Genomic DNA, 23,992 nt, shown 5'->3' on the forward strand with positions numbered 1-23,992 from the left:
ATAGCTAGATGAATGGACTCTCAAATTTCTCAAATCAGCTAGCAAGAAAAAACTATAAGGCTACATCAAAAATTAGTTTGGTAAGTGAGCCTTTGTTTTAATTATTTATGGTAATACTTCAAAGCTTTCTCAGAGATGGCACAGACTTAGTGAAATAAGAAGGTCAGTCATAGATTTTCCCATTGCAATCTCTTACACAAGTCTAAAGAAAAGATAACATTAGTGATGCTGTGACTTTATTGATGAATCCAATTCATTTAATAAATATTTATCAAATCCCTGTTATGGTTAAATTCTGAGAGTACAAAATGAACTTGATAGTTTCTACTCTCAAGAAGTGTCATTTATGAGGACAAAAGAACATCTAGCCCATACGGTACCTGGGAAGATATACAGGGTAGTAGGTGAAACTAATCCTTTACTACAAAGACAGTGGAAGTTAAACTTTTAACAGGTGTGGTACATTCCTTGGAAATGTATCTATGCAGAGGGAATGATGAATTCGAGAAAGTTCAAGGACTTTTAAATGGGTAGGGTATGGAGGATGTGGAGTGGTTAGCAACTGGGTAAACACTGTAAATATTCTTGGAAATGGAACATAAGAAAAGACTGATTCAGAAAAGGGAGTGGGTAGGCATGGCAAGAGAAAGGGGAAAAAAATAAGGAGTTTGATAAATCATTGGGGTGGAAGTAACCTTAAGACATCCTTTCCCTTGATTTTATAGTAAGGACACTGGTGTCCAAATCAATGTAGTCAAGATGTTACCCTGCAGAGCAAAAATGTAGCTCACCTCCACAGAATGAGAGTCATGTGTAGATGTCATTTCTAAATTCCACTGGTTTCCTCTTGAGCAATATTTGTTTAATCCAGATCACCGTGCTCTTTCTCTGTCAATTTAGGGTTGCCCACCTTAGACACACAAAAAACAAATAGAGTACAGGATTCTTCTTGCTAATGTTCATCTTAACTATTCTAGTTTAGTAAATATGTACTGAGGATCTACAGTATACAAATTCAGTGTGTTGCTTAATTGGAGGTGAATACATGCATTGCAACTATCCATAAGAGGCTAAATGGTAAGGAAGATGTATGTATTTTTGAATGAGTCACCAAAAGAAGCTATTTCCTAGGAAGTATCTCCTCCTAGGAAGTATCACTAGCAGCGATAATAATGCCATTGCAGAGGACATATTTCAGGTTCTTATATTTTTGCTTGTCTATCAAAGAAATTAAAATGTAGTGACCCAACTATCTGCCCTTATCCTAGCAGAGGGAGTAACAAGTATAGTTAAAACAGAACAAAACAAAACAAAATGGTTAATGTCTAGTGTGGTGAAGCAGTTATGCATCCTCTGTGGTTAGAAAAGTAATGATCCTATAACGAAAGTTTCATTGTTGTTGCTGCTATTTATCTGTTTTATAGATCCTTTGTTTGGGTCACATATTACTCTGCAAGAACAAAGCAAAATGGAACCATCTGCTCATTTTTCTTCTGATTTTTTTTTTCTTGTTGTTGTTGTTGTTTAAGATTCTGGAAGATGAAGACTGTCTTCTGAAAATAAGACAGTGCTATCTTCTGAATACAGTCAGTGGTAAAGCTACGAGTAGAAGACATCATTTATGTTTTCCAGTATTAAAGGAGCTGTCTCATGGAAGAAAAGGCAGTGGTATTCTGAATATTTCTATAAGGCCAGAATTAGGATAAGAGATAGGAAATCTAGGGAGGACATTTTCTTCTTAATAGTATGGACTTTTAGCCAGTGAGAGATACACATCATAGCCTGGGATTCTCTGATATATGAATAAACTCATCACTGGGAGTGTCTATAAAAAGTCTCTGTGCCCCATCTCACAGGAGTGCTGTAAAAGCAATGATGTCTGACTTCCTTACAAAACTAATTGTCTCTTATGTCTATGATTCCATGATTTCATAATCTACCTGTCCAATTAGCATGGCTTGCACTTAGACAAATCACAACTGGTTAAGGGAATTGGGAACTTTGGTGAATTAGATGTCACCATGAAAGACCAAGATCTGACCACAAGACCAAATTTAGGTTGTGTGATAGCCACATACTATAAGAAAGGGTAAAAAAATGAATGCCTAAGGCAAACACTGAATTAATTGGGAGGAGGGGAGAATTTCATAAACAGTTTTAAGAAATAATAGGAGTCAGTTTTGGAGCCAATTTTATGATGATTCCAAATGTAGGAGACAGAGAAGAGAAAGGAGCACTATTTGTGTGCCCATGAAACCTACCCTTGGTACCAAGTAAGAGGAATATTAATCATAATGAAAGACTGAGTGACAAAAACCAAATGCTTAGGGACTTAAAAAGAGGGAGAAATCATACTCAGTCTTAGGGATCAACAAACAGTTCATGGAAAAGAGTCTGGGAATTGCTTTAAAAAAACCCCAGGGAGGCTGACTCTGTGGGTTAAGCCTCTGCCTTCAGCTTGGGTCATGATCCCGGGGTCCTGGGATTGAGCCCCACACTGGGCTCTCTGCTCAGTGGGGAGCCTGCTTCCCCCTCTCTCTCTACCTGCCTCTGCCTACTTGTGATCTCTCTCTCTGTCAAAAAACAAAAACAAAAGCAAACAAACAAACAAACAAAAAAACAAGGGATTAGCAGAATGTTGGCTGGTAAGATCTAAAGGACAAGGATGAAAAGAAAAGGTAAAGTTAGAGAATAAGAAAATTGAAGAAAAGAAATTTAAGAGGCTATGAAGGAGAAAGGTGAAGAAAACAACAGAGGAAGTAAAAGATTATTCATGATTTTTAGTAGATTGAGGAGAGACAGTAACCCCACCCCCTACTGATTAAACATAACTATGGTGGCTGGGGAAGGGGAATGAGATGGGGAAAACTTGTGGTTTGAACAAAATGCTTTTATGACACATTTAGTAAAATATGCCCAAGGGGATATTGAACCATTCTGAGGATAAATAGGGCAATGGATTCAAATGTATCAGAGGAAATCTGAGAGTAGAAGGCCCCCTCCCCCACTCTGATAATTGTTGTAAAGATGAGAATCTAACCTCTCATTCATCAGCACTGCATGATTCCTGACTAGAGACAAGTCAATTCTATGTATTAAATGAATAAACAAAAAAGCCCAAATTATAGTACATTTAGCCTGCAAAAGCATGAGGCATTCTGTTATCTCCTTTCTATCTCTTACTAACCCCATTTGAAGATGAGGACACTGAATTTTAGAAAGGGTAAGTAACTCAATTATGGTCACTTGACTCGTAAGCAGTAGAGATGTGATTAGAACGCAGGAGCTTTGGTTTCATAAACCACCGTCTCAACCAGAATACTTTTCTCCCTGTATCTTAGTAAGACCTGCTGTTTTGACTAACACAGACTATATTCTCAGCTGCTTCTGTGGAGGATGGAGCACAGATAATGTCAGTGAGCTGACAAGTTATCACCGTGATAGTGTTGTTTGCTCTGTGCTCTGACATGACCAGAATCTGGAAGAGAAAACAAGTGTCATTGACTTGGAGATGCAGTCTCAGGCCGCTGCTTCCTAACAGAATTGTCAAGGTTACCTTCCTTTCTCCAGCATGCTGTGTGCACAGGCATCGGGAAGCAGGTCATTTTGTCCACCTGGGGAGGGACTGGGCAACTGGGCTTGAGAAGCAACAAATGGAAGGAGTTGCTAAGGCCACAGAGGGGTTTCTTGTACAGATAAAACCTGTCATCTGTGCAGCCACTTGAATCTACATTTATCTTCCAGATCCAAAGGGAAGGAACTCACACGTACTCTATTATTAAAAAAAAAAAATTACAGAATACACATTTTAAAAATAAAAAAAAAAACATTTAGTAAAGTGAAAGCCCCATAACCAGATGCCCAGAGTCCTCAGCTGCTCACTTGATAGGGGAAAGTCTCTAGTCTCTCCCCTACTCCATGCAAGCCTGCTTGCCTCAGGAAGGTTCTCCTCTGCACTTTCATGTCCTGTGTATTCTATTTGTCCTCTGTACCATGTCATCAGGCCAGAGTCTTTGTGTTGTAGAAAAAGGGGCATTAGTGGTGGTAAAGAGTCTTGGGTTTTAGTGACAACTCCAGCACTGAAGAACTGTAATACCTCAAAAATTAAGGAATTTTTAAACTGCTTAGGATTTAGAGTATAGGATGCCTTGGGGCAATTTCAGCTCTATAATTCCAATTCTCTTCTGACTCAATTTAAGAACTTTTGATAAAAATGGGTCATTTTATAGAGGACTGTGTAGTTAGTGTGTGCCTACAAAAAGTAGTCGTTGACAGAGTTGTGGAATGATATGTAATGACTTGGTGGCTTAAAGACGGCCCTAAAGTCCATTGAAATCCTAAATTCTTTTGTTTTTAGCATATTCCATATCCTTTTAGTTCTGGTAGCCCATATGATGCCCTTGATTCTTCTAAGAGGCCAGACTGCTCCATTGGTAATTATGACTAAGTACATATTTATTAAGTACATTTTCTGTCCTAGCAGGTTATGGACCATATTACTACATAATCTTTAATCTGCATAAGAACCTTCTGAAGGAGATAGTATTATCCTCTTTATCTTGAGGAGGAAACTGGGGTTTGAGAGGCAGAGTTATTTGTCCAAATAAGAGGTGAGCCTGACTTCATTTAGTACCAGTCGCCATAGGAATTTTTTGAGCACTTATTATGTGCTATTCACTGTGTTTTTCATGAAGGGGGAATCACAAAAATAACTTAAATTGGAGAGATGAATGCTTGCTTTTATGTTATAGAAATTTCTCTCTGGATAGAGTATGAAGGATAGAAGTCTGAAGGTAGAAAAATCATTTAGGGGATAAATGCACTAAGAGCCCTGGATTAAGGCACTGGCCATGAAAATGGAGAGGAAAATGTCAGTATACAATAATAAAAAGATGGAAATGGAATGGCTTATCAGTTAGATTTAAGGATATAGGATATAGGGGCAGAGGAACCTGCCTAGATTACTGGGTATACTGGTGCCATTAGCCAAGATGGAACATTTGTCAAGGAAAAATAATTAATTTGACCACAAGTTTGAAGTGCTTAGGGACATTTCAGAGAAACTGCCCAGGAGAGACTTGTACATGTGATTCTGGGCTTAAACCAAGAGATGATCTTTGAAGACATCAATAGGGGCTTATGAGAATTCTAATGATGACTAAAGCTTGGACATAAATATGAATATATAAGGAAAAAATGTCAAATAAGAATAGAAGTAAAGGTCAGAATCCATGGGCACATAGTTATGGGAAAAGTGAGTGAAGAGTAATATTTTTAAGATACTGAATATATTCAAATACTCAGAAACAGTAATCAAAAAGAGGTTAGAAAAATCGGGAAAGAAGAAGGTACCAAATCAGACGAGAAGTTTAAAGAAGAAAGTAGTCAATTTGTCAAATATTGCAGACGCTGAAAGATCACTGCAAGCACCTATGGGTTTGGCAGCAAGGGTCATATTTACCTTTGAAAACTATTTTAGGAGAATGAATGAGGGGGGAACAGAATCCAGATTATGAATGTTGATGTGCCAATCAGAAGTGATTAAATCAGCACATAAACCTCTGATACCTTTTTTTTTTAATTGAAGTATAGTTGAAACACAATGTTACATTAGTTCCAGGTGTACAACAGAAATTCAACAATTCTATATGCTTTACTCACCGCAAGTGTAGCTACAGCCCTTCACCATACAATGCCAGTACAGTACCATTGAATACATTCCCTATTCTGTACCTTTCACCCGCATGACTGATTCATTCCATCACTGAAAACCTGTACGTTAACTTTCTTTTACCTATTTTGTTTATCCACCCTCTTCCCTCTGGTAGCCACTAGTTTATTTTCTGTGTTTACGGGTCTGTTTCTTTTCTTTTTTTCTTTTAGATTCCACATATACGTGAAATCACATCGTATTTGTCTTTCTATTAGATTTATTTCACTTAGCATAATACCTTCTAGTCCATCCATGGTGTTGCAAATGGCCAGATTTCATTCATTCTTTTTTTACTGCTGAGTTATATTATGAGCAATAATTGTGTGTGTACCCCACAGTATGTTTATACATTCATCTATCAGTGGACATTTAGGTTGCTTTCATATCTTGACTATTATAAATAACACTGCAGTAAACCTCTAGGGGTATATATGTCTTTTTGAATTCATGTTTTTGTTTTCTTTGGGTAAATACCCAGTAGTAGAATTACTGGATCATATAGTATTTACACCGTTCATTTCTTCAAGGACCCACCATACTGCTTTCCACAGTGGCTGTACCAATTTATATTCCCACCAAGAGTACATGAGGGTTCCTTTTGCTCCACACCCCCACCAATACTTATCATTTTTGTCTTTTTGATACTAGCCATTCTGACAGGTGTGAAGTGATCTCATTGTACTTTTGGTTTTTACTTCCCTGATGATTAGTGATGTTGAGCATCTTTTCATGTGTCTGTTGGCCATTTGTATGTCTTTATTAGAGAAATGCCTATACAGGTCTTCTACCCATTTTTATTTTTATTTTATTTTATTTTTTAATTTTATTTATTTATTCGACAGAGGTCACAAGTAGGCAGAGAGGCTGGCAGAGAGAGAGGGGGAAGCCCTGATGTGGGGCTTGATCCCAGGACCCTGAGATCATGACCTGAGCCAAAGGCAGAGACTTTAACCCACTGAGCCACCCAGGCGCCCCTCCTCTACCCATTTTTAATCAGATTATTTGTTTTTTGGGTGTTGAGTTGTGTAAATTCTTCATGTATTTTGAATATTAACCCCTTACTGAATATTTCATTTGTAAATATCCTCTCCCATCTAGTAGGGTGCTTTAAGACTGTGCATCCTTCTTCCATTTTCATGCATTACCCCCATTCTCCATCTTTTTAACCTTGTACAAGGGCTTTCCTAAATAATCTACAGTTAGTGGTGAACAAAAGGATGGATGGAAGAAAGTAGCTAGAACTGGATTCTTAAAACAGGTGACTTGAATATTTTTCTTGGAAAAAAGAGACTATAAGAGATGCTTAAAATATAGAACAGAGGAAGGTACAACTCGTGCTGCATGACTGAAACAGACATTGAAGAGGAAAGAGCCCAGATGGAAGTGTTGGACCTGACAGAATCAATAACCTATCTTCATTTGAGATTGGGAGGGTAAGAAAATGTAGCTAATGACACAGGTGAGCTTCTAGGTGCTAGCCTTGAATGTTTTACTCATTATTTTTGGATGCTTTTATTTTCTCATTGAGGTGAAGTAAGAGGGCAAGAACATCTGCTGAAAATGAGAAGTGAAGATTTTGAAGAACTAAATGAGGAATAGGAAAGGGCACTAGCTAATAGTAAGTAAAATGACTGACAAGGGCACTGATGGCTCTGCAAAAATTGAAAACTAAATTTATAGTAGTGCCAGTAAGCACAGGCTTATAAATTTTTCAGAAAATGCCCAGCTCCCTAGAACATTGGTTCAGTTTTATATTCTGCAGACCCCAGAGTTAGAACTTGTAGCAAACTTACTTTGTTCAGGTTCTTTCTTTGCAAGGCCTTCCTTTTCTGAATACAATCCAAAAGATACATGTGTTGGCCATAAACTTGGAGGAACCCTGATACCACCTCTGGCTTTTCCTTGGACCACATCAGTGTCATCTACCACTGTGATCCCTAAATTCCATTTAAGAAAGAATCATGATGCAGCCTTTTGATTGTTTGTTTTGTTTAGAGATTCTCCAGTACACACCTATCTTATACAGATAGTATACATATATACATATAAAATAGGGCATTTATGGGACTCAAAACCTTTGGCAGTTCAAATGAGATTTGGGCTTATGAGCTCTCTAGTTAATTTATGGAGAGTTTTTGCTGTAGTAGTTGGTTTCTTCCTCCTTGGTTGCCTTTCTATCCCTTTATTCAGCCAACCATTCAAGGAAGATACGCAAAAGATTGTTATTGAGCTTGTTTCATGTGCAAAACACTAAGGTGTTACTGGGAAAGCAATGTTCCTTACCCTCATGGTCTTATAGTCTGCAGGGGATCCAGATATTACACAGATATACAATTTATTGCTTAATTAAAATTATTATATATGTCACAAATATAATACATAAGTTCCTTCTATTTTTACCTAATACAAATTTATTAATGTAATAAATTTTGAAATATTTTTTGATACTTAACTTCTCCAAATGGCAAAAAATTTACTCTTTATTCATAAAGTGTAATTTAATATACATCAAATATACACATTTATTAGAGCAAATATATGAATATATCCTAAGGCATGGACATACATATATGTATACTTACATATTTATATATATTCTGACATATATATTTCATATACTGCCTAACTTTATTGACTTATAATTTTAACAAGATATTTTAAAAGTAGTGCTTAGGAGAAAAATTCAAAGAAGCCAGATATTGCTTTAGCAAAATATTTAGCATTAAGCTTCTCTTTTTTCCCTTCATAGCAACTACTGGCTGCCATGGCAACCTTTCCCCCCAGCATACCAGGGCTTCTTGGATGAAAAGCACAAGGCCTTGGAGATTTCAAATGTCTCTTGTACAAAGTCTAAACCCTTTACCCTAGAGCCATTACCATCCTGTGCCTCAGAAGGACTGGCTACACCATTTAATTTATTATGTCCTGCTTTTCTCTCCATTCAATCAATATCTCTTTAGCAGGAGAGAGAAAACCTTTTACATTTCTTTGCACAGAGTAGCAACTCAAGAAATAGGCTTTTAAAAATTACTTAATTGACAGGTTTCAAACAAATTTCATATGAATCTACAAAAATTAGGCATTTAAGCTCACTAAATTTCTCCTGATAGTGCTATTCATTCTCTCCTTCCTCCTTTCTTCTAAACCACATTAACTACTGATGAGCCCACAAAAGTACCATTATCACCTCTGCCTTAAGCCATTATTAGTCCTTCCATCTGAGACTATTTCCAGTCCCCCTGCCACCCCCCATCCCGCCAACTTGCATAATTCTTGCTTATCATTTAGGTCTCCTACAAAGATATCCTCCCCGAGGAAACCCAGAACCACTAATAAGGGTATGGGCACTACTTATAAATGTCACCATAGTGCTCTGTGCTGGCCCCTGTCATGGCACTGATTATAGTGATTTGGAATTTTCTTTTTATTTTCCTATTGCTCTGACAACTAGCTCCTTTATTTATCATAACCCGAGCACTGTATTACTATGGCCGCACATCCAGTAGTGTCATTCTAAGTGCTGGCCACTGTGCTGGGTCCAGGTACAGCACTGAACAAGAAGGACAGATTCCTGCTATAATAAAGCTTACACTGTACTGAAGGAAGTCAGAAAATAAGCAGAGGAATAAATTAGTAAAATGATTTCAGAGAGTAATTGAGTGCCAAGAAAGAAATAAGGCAGAACAATGGTACAGAATTACTGGCAATGTGCAGAATATTTTCTGGAGAATAGTTACACAAGGTGTCTCAGTGGAAATAATATTTAAGCTGTGGCATGACTGATGAGAAGAAAACAGCCACAAAAAATGGCGGGAGGAGCACATTTCAGGCAGAGGAAATGTGCAAATATTCAAAGGCTAGAATATTGCAGTGGGCATGTAAGGAAGTATGTCTCAAGGCAGGCTGAAGCATGTCCCAAAGGGGTAGGGATTGCTGAAGGACTTCTACTGGAACCAGCACTATGCTGACATTCACTTAAGTCCTGCTGCCCCCTCCCCACTTCAGCAGATCTACCCTTCCCAGTTACGTTTGCCTCATTCCTTGGGCTAGAAGTCCCCTCCCTCAGAAGACTGGCACAAACCTTGACACCATGTCTCCCCACTTGTGCATTTTGAACAGCCTGGGCCCCAAGAATGACAGGTCCTGAGATAGCCCAGGTGCACCTTGTTGTTACAATTGCACACCCTACCATTTTTTGCTTGCTTTTCAGAAGTGCCCAGGTCAGGCCCAGTCCCAGTGGTGACTGCAGGTCTCATTTTGCAAGCAGACCTGCACACATCTTGGATCCCTGCTGGGGTGGGGATCAGAGTTTTAACAAACTCTGCCCACAAGAGCAGGGTATATGTAACACACAATGGAGACACCCCATGAAGCACCAGGTTCTGGTGAACAGGAACACTGCATTATAAGGAATTAGCAGATTTCTTCATAAGGCCATTATTTTCAAGAGCAGGAGACATAGCTGACTTTCCCAACACAAAGAGAGTTAGACAAAATGAGGAGACAGAGGAATATGTTCCAAACAAAAGAACAGAACAAAACCACAGCAAGAGAGCAAAATAAAACAGAGATAAATAATATGTCTGATAAAGAATCAAAAGTAATGATCATAAAGGTACTCACTCAACTTGAGAAAAGAGTGGAAGACATTAGTGAGACCCTTAACAAAGAGATAAGAACCAACTGGAGATGAAGAGTACAATAAATTAAATTAAAAATTCACTAGATGGAATACATAGCAGGATAGAGGGAGCAGAGGAGCAAATCAGCAACTTGGAAGACAGAGTAAAGGAAAGTAATGAAGCTAAGCATTAAGAGGAAAAAAATATGCCAAATAATTATGCCAAAAATTATGCCAAATAAGAATAGACCTAGGGAACTCAGTGACTCCATCAAACATAATAACAGTCACATTATAGGGATACCCAAAGTAGAAGAGAGAAAAAAGTAGGCAGAACATTTATAAGAAGAAATAATAGCTGAAAAGTTCCCTAATTGGGGGGGGGGGGGTATCCAGATTCAGGAAGCACAGAGAATCCCCCAACAAAATCGACTCAAGGAGGTGTACACCAAGACACACAGTAATTAAAATGGCAAAAAATACTGATGAAGAGAGAATTTTAAAAGCAGCAAAAGAAGACCATTATATATAAGGGAAATCCAATATGGCTAACAACTGATTTTTCAGCAGAAAATCTGCAGGCCAGAAAAGAGGAAAATGATATATTCAAAGTGATAAAAGGAAAAATCTGCAACCAAGAATACTCTATCCAGTAAGGCTATCATTCAAATTAGAAAGAGGGCTAGAGTTTCTCAAAGATATGAAAGGTAAAGGGGTTCATGACCACTAAACCAGCAATGTTAAAGGGGACATACTGAGCATAAAACAAAGACCACACATAGGAATAAGAAAAGTGGAAAACACAAAAGCAGTAAAAGCAAGCATATCTGTAAAAATTAATCAAGGGATTCATAGAATGAAAGGACATAAAATATGATACCATATGCTTAAATCATGACAGGGAGAGAAGTAAAGAATGGGTTGAAACTTAAGTGACCATCAACTTAATACAGATTGCTACATGCAAAACATGTTATATACAAACCTATTGACAACCAGAACTCGAAAGATATGAATCCAAGTATATCACTAAAGAAAACCAACAAACCTTGAAAGAGAGCAAGAAAAGGTCAGAGAAGAACTATACCATAAAACAAGTACCAAAATGGCAATACACAGCAATAATTACTTTGCGATGTACACCCAAAAATAATATAATGATGTATATTGACTAACAAATTAAAATATATATATATAAAATAAAAACTTTAAAGTTATAAAATAAAAGGTGGGGGGGGGTACTGTGTGGCTCAAGAAATTAGCAGCTGCCTTTAGCTCAGGTCATGATCCCAGGGTCCTGGGATCGAGCTCCACATCAAGGCCCTGGCTCAGCAGGGAGCATGCTTCTCCCTTGCTTGCCATTCCCCCTGCTTGTGCTTACTTTCTCTCTCTCTCACTCAGTGTCAAACAAATAAATAAAATCTTTAAGAAAAAAAAAAGGAGGGGGAAAAATAATTACTTTGAATGTATTAGCCCAAATGCTTCAATCAAAAGATAAAAGGTGACAGAATGGATTAAAAATAAAGACCCATCTATATGCTATCTACAAGAGACTCACTTCAGAACTAAAGCCACCAGTATATTGAAAGTGAGGAGAAACATCTGTCATGCAAACAGACGTCAAAAGAAAGCTGGGGACAATCATCGGACAAAATAGACTATAACAGACAAAGAAGGACACTATGTAAGAGTAAAGGGGATAATCCAACAAGACAACATACAATTATAAATATTTATATTCCCAACATGGAAGCACCCAAATACTTAAAACAGCTAATGACAAACATAAAGGAACTGATAGCAATACAATAATGGTAGGTGACTTTAATACCCCATTTATATTGATTGGCAGATATCCAAACAAGAAATGAACCAGGAAACACTGGCTTTGAATGACACATGGGATCAGATAGATTTAACAGACTTATTCAAACATTCCATCCTAAAACAACAGGATACACATTCAATTGCACAGAGAACATTCTCCAGAATAGATCACATAATCGATTAGGCTGAAAAATAATTCTCAACAAATTAAAAAAAGACTGAAGTCATACCATCCATCATCCATCTTTTCTGATCACAACACTATGATCCTAGAAATCCTCCATAAGAAAAAATTGGGATACAGCACAAATACATGGATGTTAAAAACATGCTACTCAACAAAGAATGGGTCATTCTGGAAATAAAAATTGGATATCAAAAAATACATGAAGACAAATGAAAATAAAATAACAATCCACAATCTTTAGGATGCAGCAAAAGCAGTTCTAAGAGGAAAGTTTAAATGACCACCTCAAGAAGCAGAAAAATCTCACATAACTTAATCTTATACCAAAAGAAGTTGGCAAAAGAACAACAAAAAATCCAAAACTTAGCAGAAGGAATGACACAATAAAGATTAGAGTAGAAATAAATGACAAACTGAAACAAACAAAACAATAGAACATATCAATGAAACCAGGACGTGTTTCTTGGAAAAGATCAACAAAATTGATAAAGCTCTAGCCAGACTCCTCAAACAACAAACAAACAAACAAAAAAACCAGAGAGGATTCAGAAAAAACCACAAATGAAAGAGGAGAGAGGTAGCAACAAACACCAGAGAAATACAATTGCTTAAGAGAATATTATAAAAAGTTTATGACAATAAATTGAACAACCTAGAAGAAATGGATTAAATTCCTAGAAACATATAACCTACCAAAACCAAAACAGGAAGAAATAGAAAATTTGAACAAACGATTACCAGCAATCGTAATCAAAATACTCCCAACAAACAGAAGTCCATGACCAGATGGCTTCACAGGGGGAATTCTACCAAACATCTCAAGAAGAGTTAATACCTATTCTTCTCAAACTATTCCAAAAAATAGAAGAGGAAGGAAAATTTCCAAATCTATTCTATGAGGCCAGCATTATTCTGATACCAAAACCAGATAAAAGCACCACTAAAAAAGAACTACATCAACTATGATGAACATCGATGTAGAAATCCTCAACAAAATACTAGCAAACTAAATCTAAAAATACATTAAAAAAGTCACTCATCATGATTAAGTCAGATTATTCCTGGGATACAATGTGTGGTTCAATATTTGCATATAAACCAACATGATATGTCAATAAAAGAAAGACAAAAACCCTATGGTCATTTCAATAGATACAAAAAAGGCATTTGACAGAATAAAACATCCAACCATGATAAAAAAAAATTCCCTCAAAATTGTAGGTTTAGGGAGAACATACCTCAACACAATAAAGGCCACACATGAAAAACCAATAGCTAACAACATACAATATACAGCTTTTCCCATAAGGTTAGAAAAAAGACAAGGGTGTCCACTCTCACTACTTTCATTCAGCTTCATACTGGAATTCCTAACCACACCAATTAAACAACAAAAATAAATAAATGTATCCAAATTGGTAAAGAAGTAAAACTTTCACATTTTGCAGATGACATGATATTGTATATAGAAAACCTGAAAGACTCAACCAAAAAACTACTAGAACAGATAAATGAATTTGGTAAACTTGCAGGATACAAAATCAGTGTACTGATATCTTATGCATTTCTGTATACCAATAATGAATCAACAGAAAGAGAAAATAAGAGAGCAATTGCATTTATAGTTGCACCAAAAATAATAAAGTGTACCTAGAAATAAACTTAACCAAAGAGGTGAAAGACCTTACTCTGCAACTATAAAACACTAATGGAAAAAACTGAAGACAACACAAAGAAATGAAAAGGCATACCATGCTCATGGATTGGAATAACAAATATTTTTAAAATGACTATACTACCCAAAGCAATCTACATTTTTAATGCAATCCTTATCAAAATACCAACAGCATTTTTCACAAGAACAAACAAGCCTAAATTTATATGAAACCATAAAAGCCTGGAGTAGGCAAAGCAATCTTGAGAAAGAACAAAACTGGAGGCATTACAATTCCAAATTTCTAGTTATATTACAAAGCTATAGTAATCAAAATAGTAAAGTACTGGCACAAAAAGAGACATATAGATCAATGGAACAGAATAGAAAGCCCAGAAATAAACACACAATTATATGGCCAATTAATCTTTACAAAGGAAGCAAGAATATGCATTGAGAAAGTCTTTTCAACAAATGGTGTTGGGGAAAACCAGACAGCAACATGTGAAAGAATGAAACTGGACCACTTTCTTATACTGTACACAAAAACAAACTAAAAATGAATTAAAGACCTAAATCTGAGACTTTATACCATAAAAATCCTAGAAGAGAACATAGGCAGGAATTTCTCTGACACTGGCCGCAGCAACATTTTTCTAGATAGGTCTCCTGAGGTGTGAGAAATTAAAGCAAAAATAAACAATTGGGACTACATTAAAATAAAAAACTTCTGCATAGCAAAGGAAACAGCCAAGAAAACTAAAAGACAACCTACTGAATGAGAGAAAATATTTATAAATGACATATCTGATAAAGGAATAGGATCTATATGAAAAACTGATGCAACTGAACACCCAAAAAACAAATGATCCAATTAAAAATGGGGAGAAGACGTAAACAGCCATTTCCCCAAAGAAGATATCTGATGGTCAACAGGCACATGAAAAGATGCTCAACATCACTCATCATCAGGGAAATGCATATCAAAACTACAATGAGGTATCTCCTCACACCTGTCAGAATGGCCTTAAAAAAAAAAAAATCAGGAAACAACAAATGTTGATAAGGATGTGGAGAAAAGGAACCCTTGGGCACTGTTGATGGAAATGCAAACTGGTGCAGCCACTGTGGAAAACAGTATGGAGGTTCCTCAAAAAACTAAAAATAGAACTACCTTATAATCCAATAATCACACTACTAGATATTGACCCAGAGAATACAAAAACACTGATTTGAAGGGATATATGCACCCCTATGTTTATTGCAACATTATTTCCCATAGCCAAACTATGGAAGCAGCCCACGTGTCCATCAATACACAGATGGATAAAGAAGCAGTTGTGTGTGTGTGTGTGTGTGTACATACATACAATGGAATATTATTCAGCCATAAAAAGAATTAAATCTCACCATTGCAGCAACAGGTATGGAGCCAGAGAGTATAAGGCTAAGCCAAATATATCAAATACCATACGATTTCACTCATATGTGGAATTTAAGAAACAAAACATTCAAAGGGAAGTAAGAGATAAACCAAGAAACAGACTTATAATTATGGAGAATAACTAATGGTTATCAGAGGTGAGGTGGGTGAGGGGATGGGTGAAATAGATGAATTGAGAGTACACTTGATGAGAAATGAGTAATGTACAGAACTGTTGAATCACTATATTGTATACCTGAAATTAATATAACATTGTACACTGGAATGAAAATTAAAAATAAAAAGAATGAGTTTTTCATATGTCAGTGACTGCAGCTGAGGATGGGAAATTCTTGCCAGTGCTTTGCTCTGTTTTGGTTTTCCCTGCAAGTAGTTTATGCACTTAGCTTTAAATGGAAGATATGTGTAAAAAAAGGAATAACTTGTAGGGGTGCCTGGGTGGCAGAGTCAGTTAAGCGTCTGACTCTTGGTTTCAGCTCATGTCATGATCTCATAGTCATGAGGTTCAGACCCACACCAGGCTCCACACACAGCACAGAATCTGCTTGGGATTCTCTCTCCTTCTCCCTCTACCCCTCCCACTGGTGCTTGCTCTTTTTCTCTAAAATAAATAAATCTTTAAAAAGAATAACTTGCAGATTAAAAAAGCAAACAAATCTAAAACACTTTCATTGGAGCTTGTCAAGGAAATCGGCAAGGCTACTCATATTGTTAAAACTGATCAAAATCAATTACACAACTAAACAAAATGAAAACTGAACAATCTAAGTTTGGGCAACTTTTCCTTCTTATTTTCTTATTAACAAATAAAATGTTTTGGTCCCAAAACTGATTCCTGTTACCTTGATGATGTCTGCTCTATAATGAAAATAACTATCTTTATGGGTAAGAATCAAGTGAAACACAGGAAAGCATTAAAAAACATAAACAAGTCCCAAAGAGTTTATTCTGTATCCTGAATGTTTAACAGCACCTAGTAGACTGAATCATAAAGATATTACACTTGCAAAGCTTCTCTTGGAAGAGCCAGACTCATCTTTCTGCCAATCTCTCCTCATTCAAAGTTAGCAAATATAGCAAAACAGCATCAGACTTTCCTTCTATGCTATTAAGAATTATAGAGGTTACTAGACGACCACCATTACCCTGAGTACCTTTACAACAAAGACCAATGAAGCTCTTGAAGTCAGCAGATTGTTGGGACTGGAACTCTAATTGACCAGCATGCTTGCCACTTCCCACCAGGAGTTGGGCCAAGAGGAGAACAGGCTGTGCTTGCCATCATGCCCCAGGGGTCTCTTCAACCCCCCATGCAGCTGTGGCTGTGCTCTAATGCCTCCTCAGGCAGATGGGAGATGGCATTTCAGGGAGTACCTGGCGCATTACACAGTGATCTTCCTCGGTGAAAAAGGTCACATCTATTAAAAAGATGGCTCCCCTGGGTCATTGAAAATTTCTATTGTATAAAACATTTTTCTTTAATCCCTTTTTTTCTGCCAATACTTTCTAAGGCCTGCAGGTGGCACATTTAATCACAAAGTCCCCATCCTTGCAATTGAGGGGCAATTGGATCTGCATTAATTGGTCCTTCCCTGACCCCCAAATAATCTTTCTACAATATTATTTTTCCCTTTGTTTTTAAAATTTTCTTTTTCTCTAAACGCAATGTAAAATGTTCTGTGCCATTGGTTTGTAATTTAAGAATAATCCCAAATTATAAAACCTCAGATCAGAATAATCAATTACATATATGTGGAATACTGGCAGAGGGAACTGGAAAGACTCCAGAGAAACAGCAAGGATTGGAAACAATACTTGATGGAAGAGAATAGAACTTGATGGTTGTTTTACTTAATTAGGGATGTGACCTTGAGCTATTTGCTTAACCATTTTTGGACCTGAAACTCCTGATTTGGGGGAAAAAAAAATTCCCGTCTAATACTGTGCTTCTTTCTTAGCAGCTACTGTATGGCATGGATGAATATTTTTCATTTAAAAACACTTAATTTTACTTAAACTTTGGATAGCTAAGATATAATATATTGGATGAATATGTTATATACCCCGGTTTTAAAGCCTAATATAGAAACTGTTACTTCTTGTTATGTTACTCTGATTCTGAACCACTCAGAACCATTAGTGGACTAAAAATTATTCCCAGAGATACTGTTGAAATATTTGTAGCCTTTGAACAGACCAAAATTATTAAGCATAAGCCCAGAATCCGTAAAAATTAATTTTTTGAACTTTTTTTTTATTACATGTTTGGACTCAAGTTCTTGCATTGAATATATAGTATATTGATCCCAACATCCAATGTAGGGATGACAAATTATGGTTTGTCAACATCGGTGTGAGGTAAAATTTATTGAAACATGGGAATTTTAAAGTATGCTTTTACTTTAATATTTTTCTTAAAAAATAAAAACTTTTGGGGGCGCCTGGGTAGCTCAGTGGGTTAAAGCCGCTGCCTTCGGCTCGGGTCATGTTCCCAGGGTCCTGGGATCGAGCCCCACGTCGGGCTCTCTGCTCACCAGGGAGCCTGCTTCCTCCTCTCTCTCCCTGCCTGCCTCTCTGCCTACTTGTGATCTCTGTAAAATGAATAAATAAAATCTTTAAAAAAAAAAATTAAAAAAAAAAAATAAAAACTTTTGGTGATTGATCTAGTAAGAGTTCTCCAGGAGTTATAGAAGAGATCAGGTATTTTACTAAGTTTAATTTCCTTTTGGATTTTATTATAACGAATGTGAAAATTACTGAGTTGTAACATGGAATTAATATTCTGATAATGAGTCTAAGAATATATACAACTACATTCCATTCTTTGAAATAGAGGGATTTACCAAAGCAATGAGGAGCTACAGAGTTAAAAATACTTCATCTTGCTACAGTAAGAAGCAGTTATGTCATCTATTATTTGCTTATATGACTTCAGTATGAATCTTTGGATGGAATTTTTCAAATTTTTTTCATATTAAGATTATTACATTGGAATTTTAACTGAATTTTGAAGTTTCCAATAATGTGTAATACATTTTTATAATTAGGAAACATTTCATAAACATGTTTGTCTAAAGAGATTTTTCAAATGTGTAAGAAAGAAATATACGATTAAAGTCTTCAACCCCCTTCTACTTCTTTTCTTTTCAAAGAAAAATTACCTTCCTGTGCTGGTAGAAATAATCTCCATACTTCAAGGATAATCCAAAATGATGATGACTCAGTGTCAGAGCACCACTAAATGGATCTTCACTTCCAAACCTTGATTTAGAATGCTACCCAATAGTATATCAAGCTCCCATATATTTCATCATTTTGTTTTAGATTCCCCACTGCATTGTACTGGTCTTTCTAGCCCTTAACTAATACCCCACTAGCTAGACTGCTATACATATACAGAGAACTGTAGTAGGATGACTCCAATGCCATTGTCACTGGTTTTCTCTCTACCTCCTCCTTACTGGAATTATTTCTTTCCTGTCTTTACCTTTATTCTTTCCTATGAATTTTACTATCTCTGTATAACAATCTATGTTTCAAAAGATTTCAGGATTTGAATGTACTTTTTATTGAAATTACACATTATTTTGAGATGATTTGTAATCTTTATGGTATTGAACCTTCCTGCTAGAAACCTAAGCCCATAATGTTATCTGATTTCAGAAATCTAAAATACAAAATTTTTAATGTATTTTGCAAAATATGACCAGACCTGATTCATTTTGTGGCAAGCCATGATCTGATGTGATTTGAGACTTTACATATCCTATTTACAGTGAGTATTGAAACATTTAGGTATAGAAATACTACTGAAGTTGAGGAAATGGTGATGCTCCAAATTCAGAGGGGGTACTTCCAATTATATAGTACATCTTTTTTTTCCGTTGATGCACCATATACAAAAAGTACACAAATTATAAGTATACAATTTGTAAATTATCCTACAGTGAACCCACCTGAAACCACTATAGATCAAAGAAGATAACAAAAAGCACCCAGAAGATGCCCTTGTGTTTACTCCCAAAGGACATATTGACTTTTAAAACTAGTTTTCTTGTGTTTCAACTTTCTAAAAGTATAATTGTGTAACATATTACTATAACAAGGAGAACAATTAGACATTGGATATATGGGAAATATCTGTACTATCTTTGCCACATTTCTAGCAATCTAAAATTATCCTAGCTTATTAAAAATGTTTCACAGAAAAAAAAATGTTTCATAGGTCTAATTTCTGTCACTAAACACTACTATGTTTGTGAGATTTACCTAAGTTGCATATAACAATATTTGATTAATTTGCATTGAACAATATTCCATTTTATTCATATTCAACAAATTATCAAATTCACTTATTTGTATTGCTTTTAGTTTTTGGTAATCTGTGATAATACTGATAGGAACTATTTTGTACAAGTCTTTTGGTACTTATATCCACACATATTTGTCAGAGGCTTAGGTTATAGAGACTTAACTGTAGAAAAGCCTTAATTACATATTTAATTCCTGTCTTAGATATAAAATAACAAATATAAAAAATATATAAATAAATAAAATAAATAAAAATAAAAATAAAAAAATAAATAAAAATATTAAAAAATAATAAAGATTTTCTATTTCTTCTTGTGTAAAGTTCTGGTAAGTTTTGTTTTCAGAATTTGTCCTTCATCTAACTTGTCAGACTTCTTGACACAAATATCATATTCCCTAATTACCTTTTTAAGATTGTAGGACCTGTACTTATGTCTACTTGTCATTCTTGATATAGTTTATTTGTACCCTTTCCCACCTTTAACCTTTAACCTTTAACCTTTAACCTTGTCTTGCCTGGGCTCTATCAATTTAACATCTTCACATTTAGTGTTCTCCACTGCATCATTATTTTCTATTTCATTTATTTCTGTCTTTATCATTCTTTCCGTCTGCTTTTTTTGGTCTAACTTGCTGATTTCTGGGGTAACTTTGAGGTTGATACATTGGTCATGAAATTTGAGTGTTTCTACTTTGATTCTTTAAAGCAAGTTTTAAAGCTTAGCATGAAGTCAATCTATAAATGCTTCAGGTTCATTTGAAGAAAATGTGAATTTTTCAGTTGTTGGGCATACCCATCTTATCTATATAAATTAGATAAAATGTGGTGTTTTGTTCAAATCTTCTACCTCCTTCTTGACTTATCTACGTATTCTTTCAATTGATGTGAAAGAATGGTTAAAATTTCTCACTGTGATTCTGGATTTTAGTTCTGTTAGCTTATTAAATGAGGTTATTATTTTTGGTACATACAAATGTGTATCATCATGATAGAGTCCTCTTTTTAAGTAACTTTTAACTATCTACTTTGTCTGATACTGTATCAATATAATGCTTTTTTGTATTAATTTCCATTCAAATTTCACTCTTTCTGTATTCTTATATGAAAGGTGTTTCAACTACAAGTGTTTAAAAAATTGGTCTCACAATGTTTGTCTTTTTTTAACTGGATAGTGTGCTGCACTTACATGTAAATGGTTTTGGTAGATTCTATTTCTTCACAATTCTTTGTGAGTTGAGTACACATCCTGCTTCATTGACTTAAGGTTTCTCCATTTGTCTTTTGACCTTTGAGATGTAGGTAAAATTATCTCTGCCTCTTGTCCACTGCTCTGTCATGGGAACATCCTATCCCAGATAAGATGGGTTCTTTGAACCTGAGTCTCAGAATAAGATTAGGAGGGACAAACCAAATCTCAGCTAAGAGCCTGAAGCTGAACTGACACAGTCTGCCCTCAAGTTGCTGATAAGCAGTAAGAGCAGGAAATACTTCTGCAAGCCACAGGGATTTTGAGGCTATTTGTGTGCGTGTATGTGTATGTGTGTGTGTATTGTAATGAAAGGTGATTAATCTAGGAAATTGTACTAGAAATGTGGTGTTGCTATAAAAAACACCAAATATAAGTCCATTACCTTCTGAGTTGGGAAAATTGTTACAGGAGACTGAAAAATAAATGGCAACACATGGTATACAGGGTCAAAATATTTGGTAAGACTGTCACCTGTTATTCCTTGGAAATCAGACAAGTTAATAAATGTATGACTTTGCTGGTAAGACAGAATCTTAATAACTTTAGCTTGTTGCTGATATCTGCATTTCTTTAGTCACTAAAAGACAGAAATGAGCTCAAAAAAGAACTGGTGTGTTTGCCAGCAGGAATGAAAGCCCTTAGTGAAGTTTTTAAAGACGAGAAAGGACCTGGCTTTGAAATCAGAGGTCTTTTATATCCCAGCTCAACCATTTATTACAGCATGGTGTATCAGTTAAGAACACGTGGTTTCTGTTTTGGTTACAAACAACCCCAAAATGTCATCAGCTTTCAGATGATGTTTAAGCTTTAAGCTGACGAACGTTAACAAAATTCTTTAGTTATGCCTGGGGAATATGCGTACCCTGGTGAATTGGGTGCTCTACTCTCCATCGTCCTGGTCACAGACACTCAGGGGGTACAGGCTGATGGAGTCTCCAGTTCACCATACACTTTCATTTGGCAGGAAAAAGGAACATATAAATACATACACATGTGAGTGACTTCAATAAATTGATCAGTATGGATGAGGAGGCTATCGGAACATATCGAGTCAAAGAAGCCTTATTCCTGCTTTCTTCAAGCCAGTGTGAATAATCTAGTAGAGCTAATGGGAATGCTAAAGTTTGAGCAGGATTATTAGCACCCAGTACAGTGTCATATAATCTCCTGTTTAAATATTTGTGCATCACTTATATCTGTAACTTAATTCATATTTTCTAAATCTAGGTGCTTTTATTAATCATCCTTTCTCCTCTAGTGGTGACTCAAGTACCAGGCACTGTAGTGGACATTAAAGAGATGTTAAGGCATATTTCCTGACCTCAGTTGGTTTATCATCCCTAGAGTATCCATTGCAATAACATGCACCACAGCCTGGTTTCGTGCCACAAAACTTGGGTAGCGCTCTAACCGTGCTCTGAAGGACTTAGCTACAGACATAATGGTGGTGTTTAGCTTTTGTTTTTTGTCAGAAGATCATTTCTCAAGTTCATGGCAACTTCATTCTGGCTTATGCTTAACTTAAAGCTCTGGATTATATTTAACAACAATAGTTATAAAGCTTTCAATATTTATTCAGCAATATTATCTGTAAAAGCTGCATCAGATACATTAACAAAAAGCCTTGGAAGTAGGTGTCATTATTCCAGATTACAAATGAGAAAACTGAGGCCAAAAAGGTTAAGAAAGTTACCCAACTTTGTGAAACTCAAAAGTGGGAGAGCTGAAACTTAGAAACCAAGCAGTTTTACTCTAAAGCCATGGTTTTGACCACTGTGCCATGTTACTTTTTTTGAAGTCTGGAGAATTGATTTTTAATTAGTTCTTATCAGTTGCCTTTTTAGAGCTCCTGATTTCTCATTTGTCCATCAAGTTTAGAAATTCTAGAAATTTTCCTTTATACCAAATTCTCATTAGTATAACAAATTCCATTTTATATATATATACATTTACATGTATATATATAAAAATAATATGCCCACAGTCCTGATAGAGAACATTGTTTTTGACTTAAGCATCTTTCCCTTTCTCTCTTTTTAATATCATTTACTTTTCCTTTAGGTCTCTACAGAAGAAGGCTTGAGTCTGGCCAGGGAATATAACTGTGCTTTTTTTGAGACCTCTGCGGCCCTCAGATTCTGCATTGATGATGCCTTTCACGGTCTAGTGAGGGAAATCCGCAAGAAGGAGTCCATGCCATCCTTGATGGAAAAGAAACTGAAGAGAAAAGACAGCCTGTGGAAGAAGTTAAAAAGCTCACTGAAGAAGAAGAAAGAAAACATGACATGATATCCTTGCTTCTAACTCCCTTATTCTCTCTCTGAATTTTATCAGTTGGACAATTCCAGATGTTGCATTCTGCTTCAGTATTTTCTGTCTCTCTCCCCCTTTCTCTTTAAATATCTGCCTATAGGTAAAAGCAAGATCGGCATAACTGTACCTCTTGAGATAGTTTTGTTTTGCCCTTAACAGTTGGATGGATTTTGTCAATCAGCTGGATATGCTGTTTAAGTTTTTACAATATATTACTAAATAAAATTGACATTCCAATTGCCTCATTTCCCTTTAAAGAGTCTAGCTTCATTTGGTATGCTGTCTGGTTATAGAGGAAATTCAAAATTGCAGACAGAATGATAAAAGGCTCAGGGGATCTGCCTTTGCCTGATAAGCCTCTGATTGTTTGCATTTCAGGAATCTCAGTAAATAATGAAGAAGCTCAAGAAACAATTCAGAGCAGGAGTCTGCAGCCCTGTCTTTCCTTAACTGTAAAAGTCTTGGTGCTTTTTTGTGAAGATAAACCTTAGAAGAATTATTAATAATAGGAACCAATTGTGGGTCATTGGAGGGCTGAAAGGAAATATTCCCATATTTGCAGTGTTCTGCCCTGTTAGGCTTTGGCAAAATTATCACAGTGATATCTCTGAGCTGTGGCAAAAGGACATTGTCTTTGTAGCAGGCAGAGGGATGCTAATAGGAATTTGGTGG

At 36.0% G+C, this 23,992-nt stretch overlaps 1 protein-coding gene across 2 annotated transcripts in view; it reads left to right on the forward strand.

Moving 5' to 3' along the window:
- The window catches only part of RIT2 (Ras like without CAAX 2), a 382,038-nt gene extending 358,472 nt beyond the window's left edge, over positions 1–23,566 (forward strand). For both annotated transcript variants that reach the window (XM_047698584.1, XM_047698585.1), the window contains exon 5: positions 23,069–23,566. In XM_047698584.1, coding sequence (XP_047554540.1) covers positions 23,069–23,296 — 228 coding nt within the window. In that variant the 3' untranslated portion in view covers positions 23,297–23,566. The remainder of the gene's footprint in view (positions 1–23,068) is intronic.
- Positions 23,567–23,992: the final 426 nt, after the last annotated feature.

Source organism: Lutra lutra, chromosome 12 (assembly GCF_902655055.1).
Source record: "Lutra lutra chromosome 12, mLutLut1.2, whole genome shotgun sequence".
Lineage (NCBI taxonomy): Eukaryota > Metazoa > Chordata > Mammalia > Carnivora > Mustelidae > Lutra > Lutra lutra.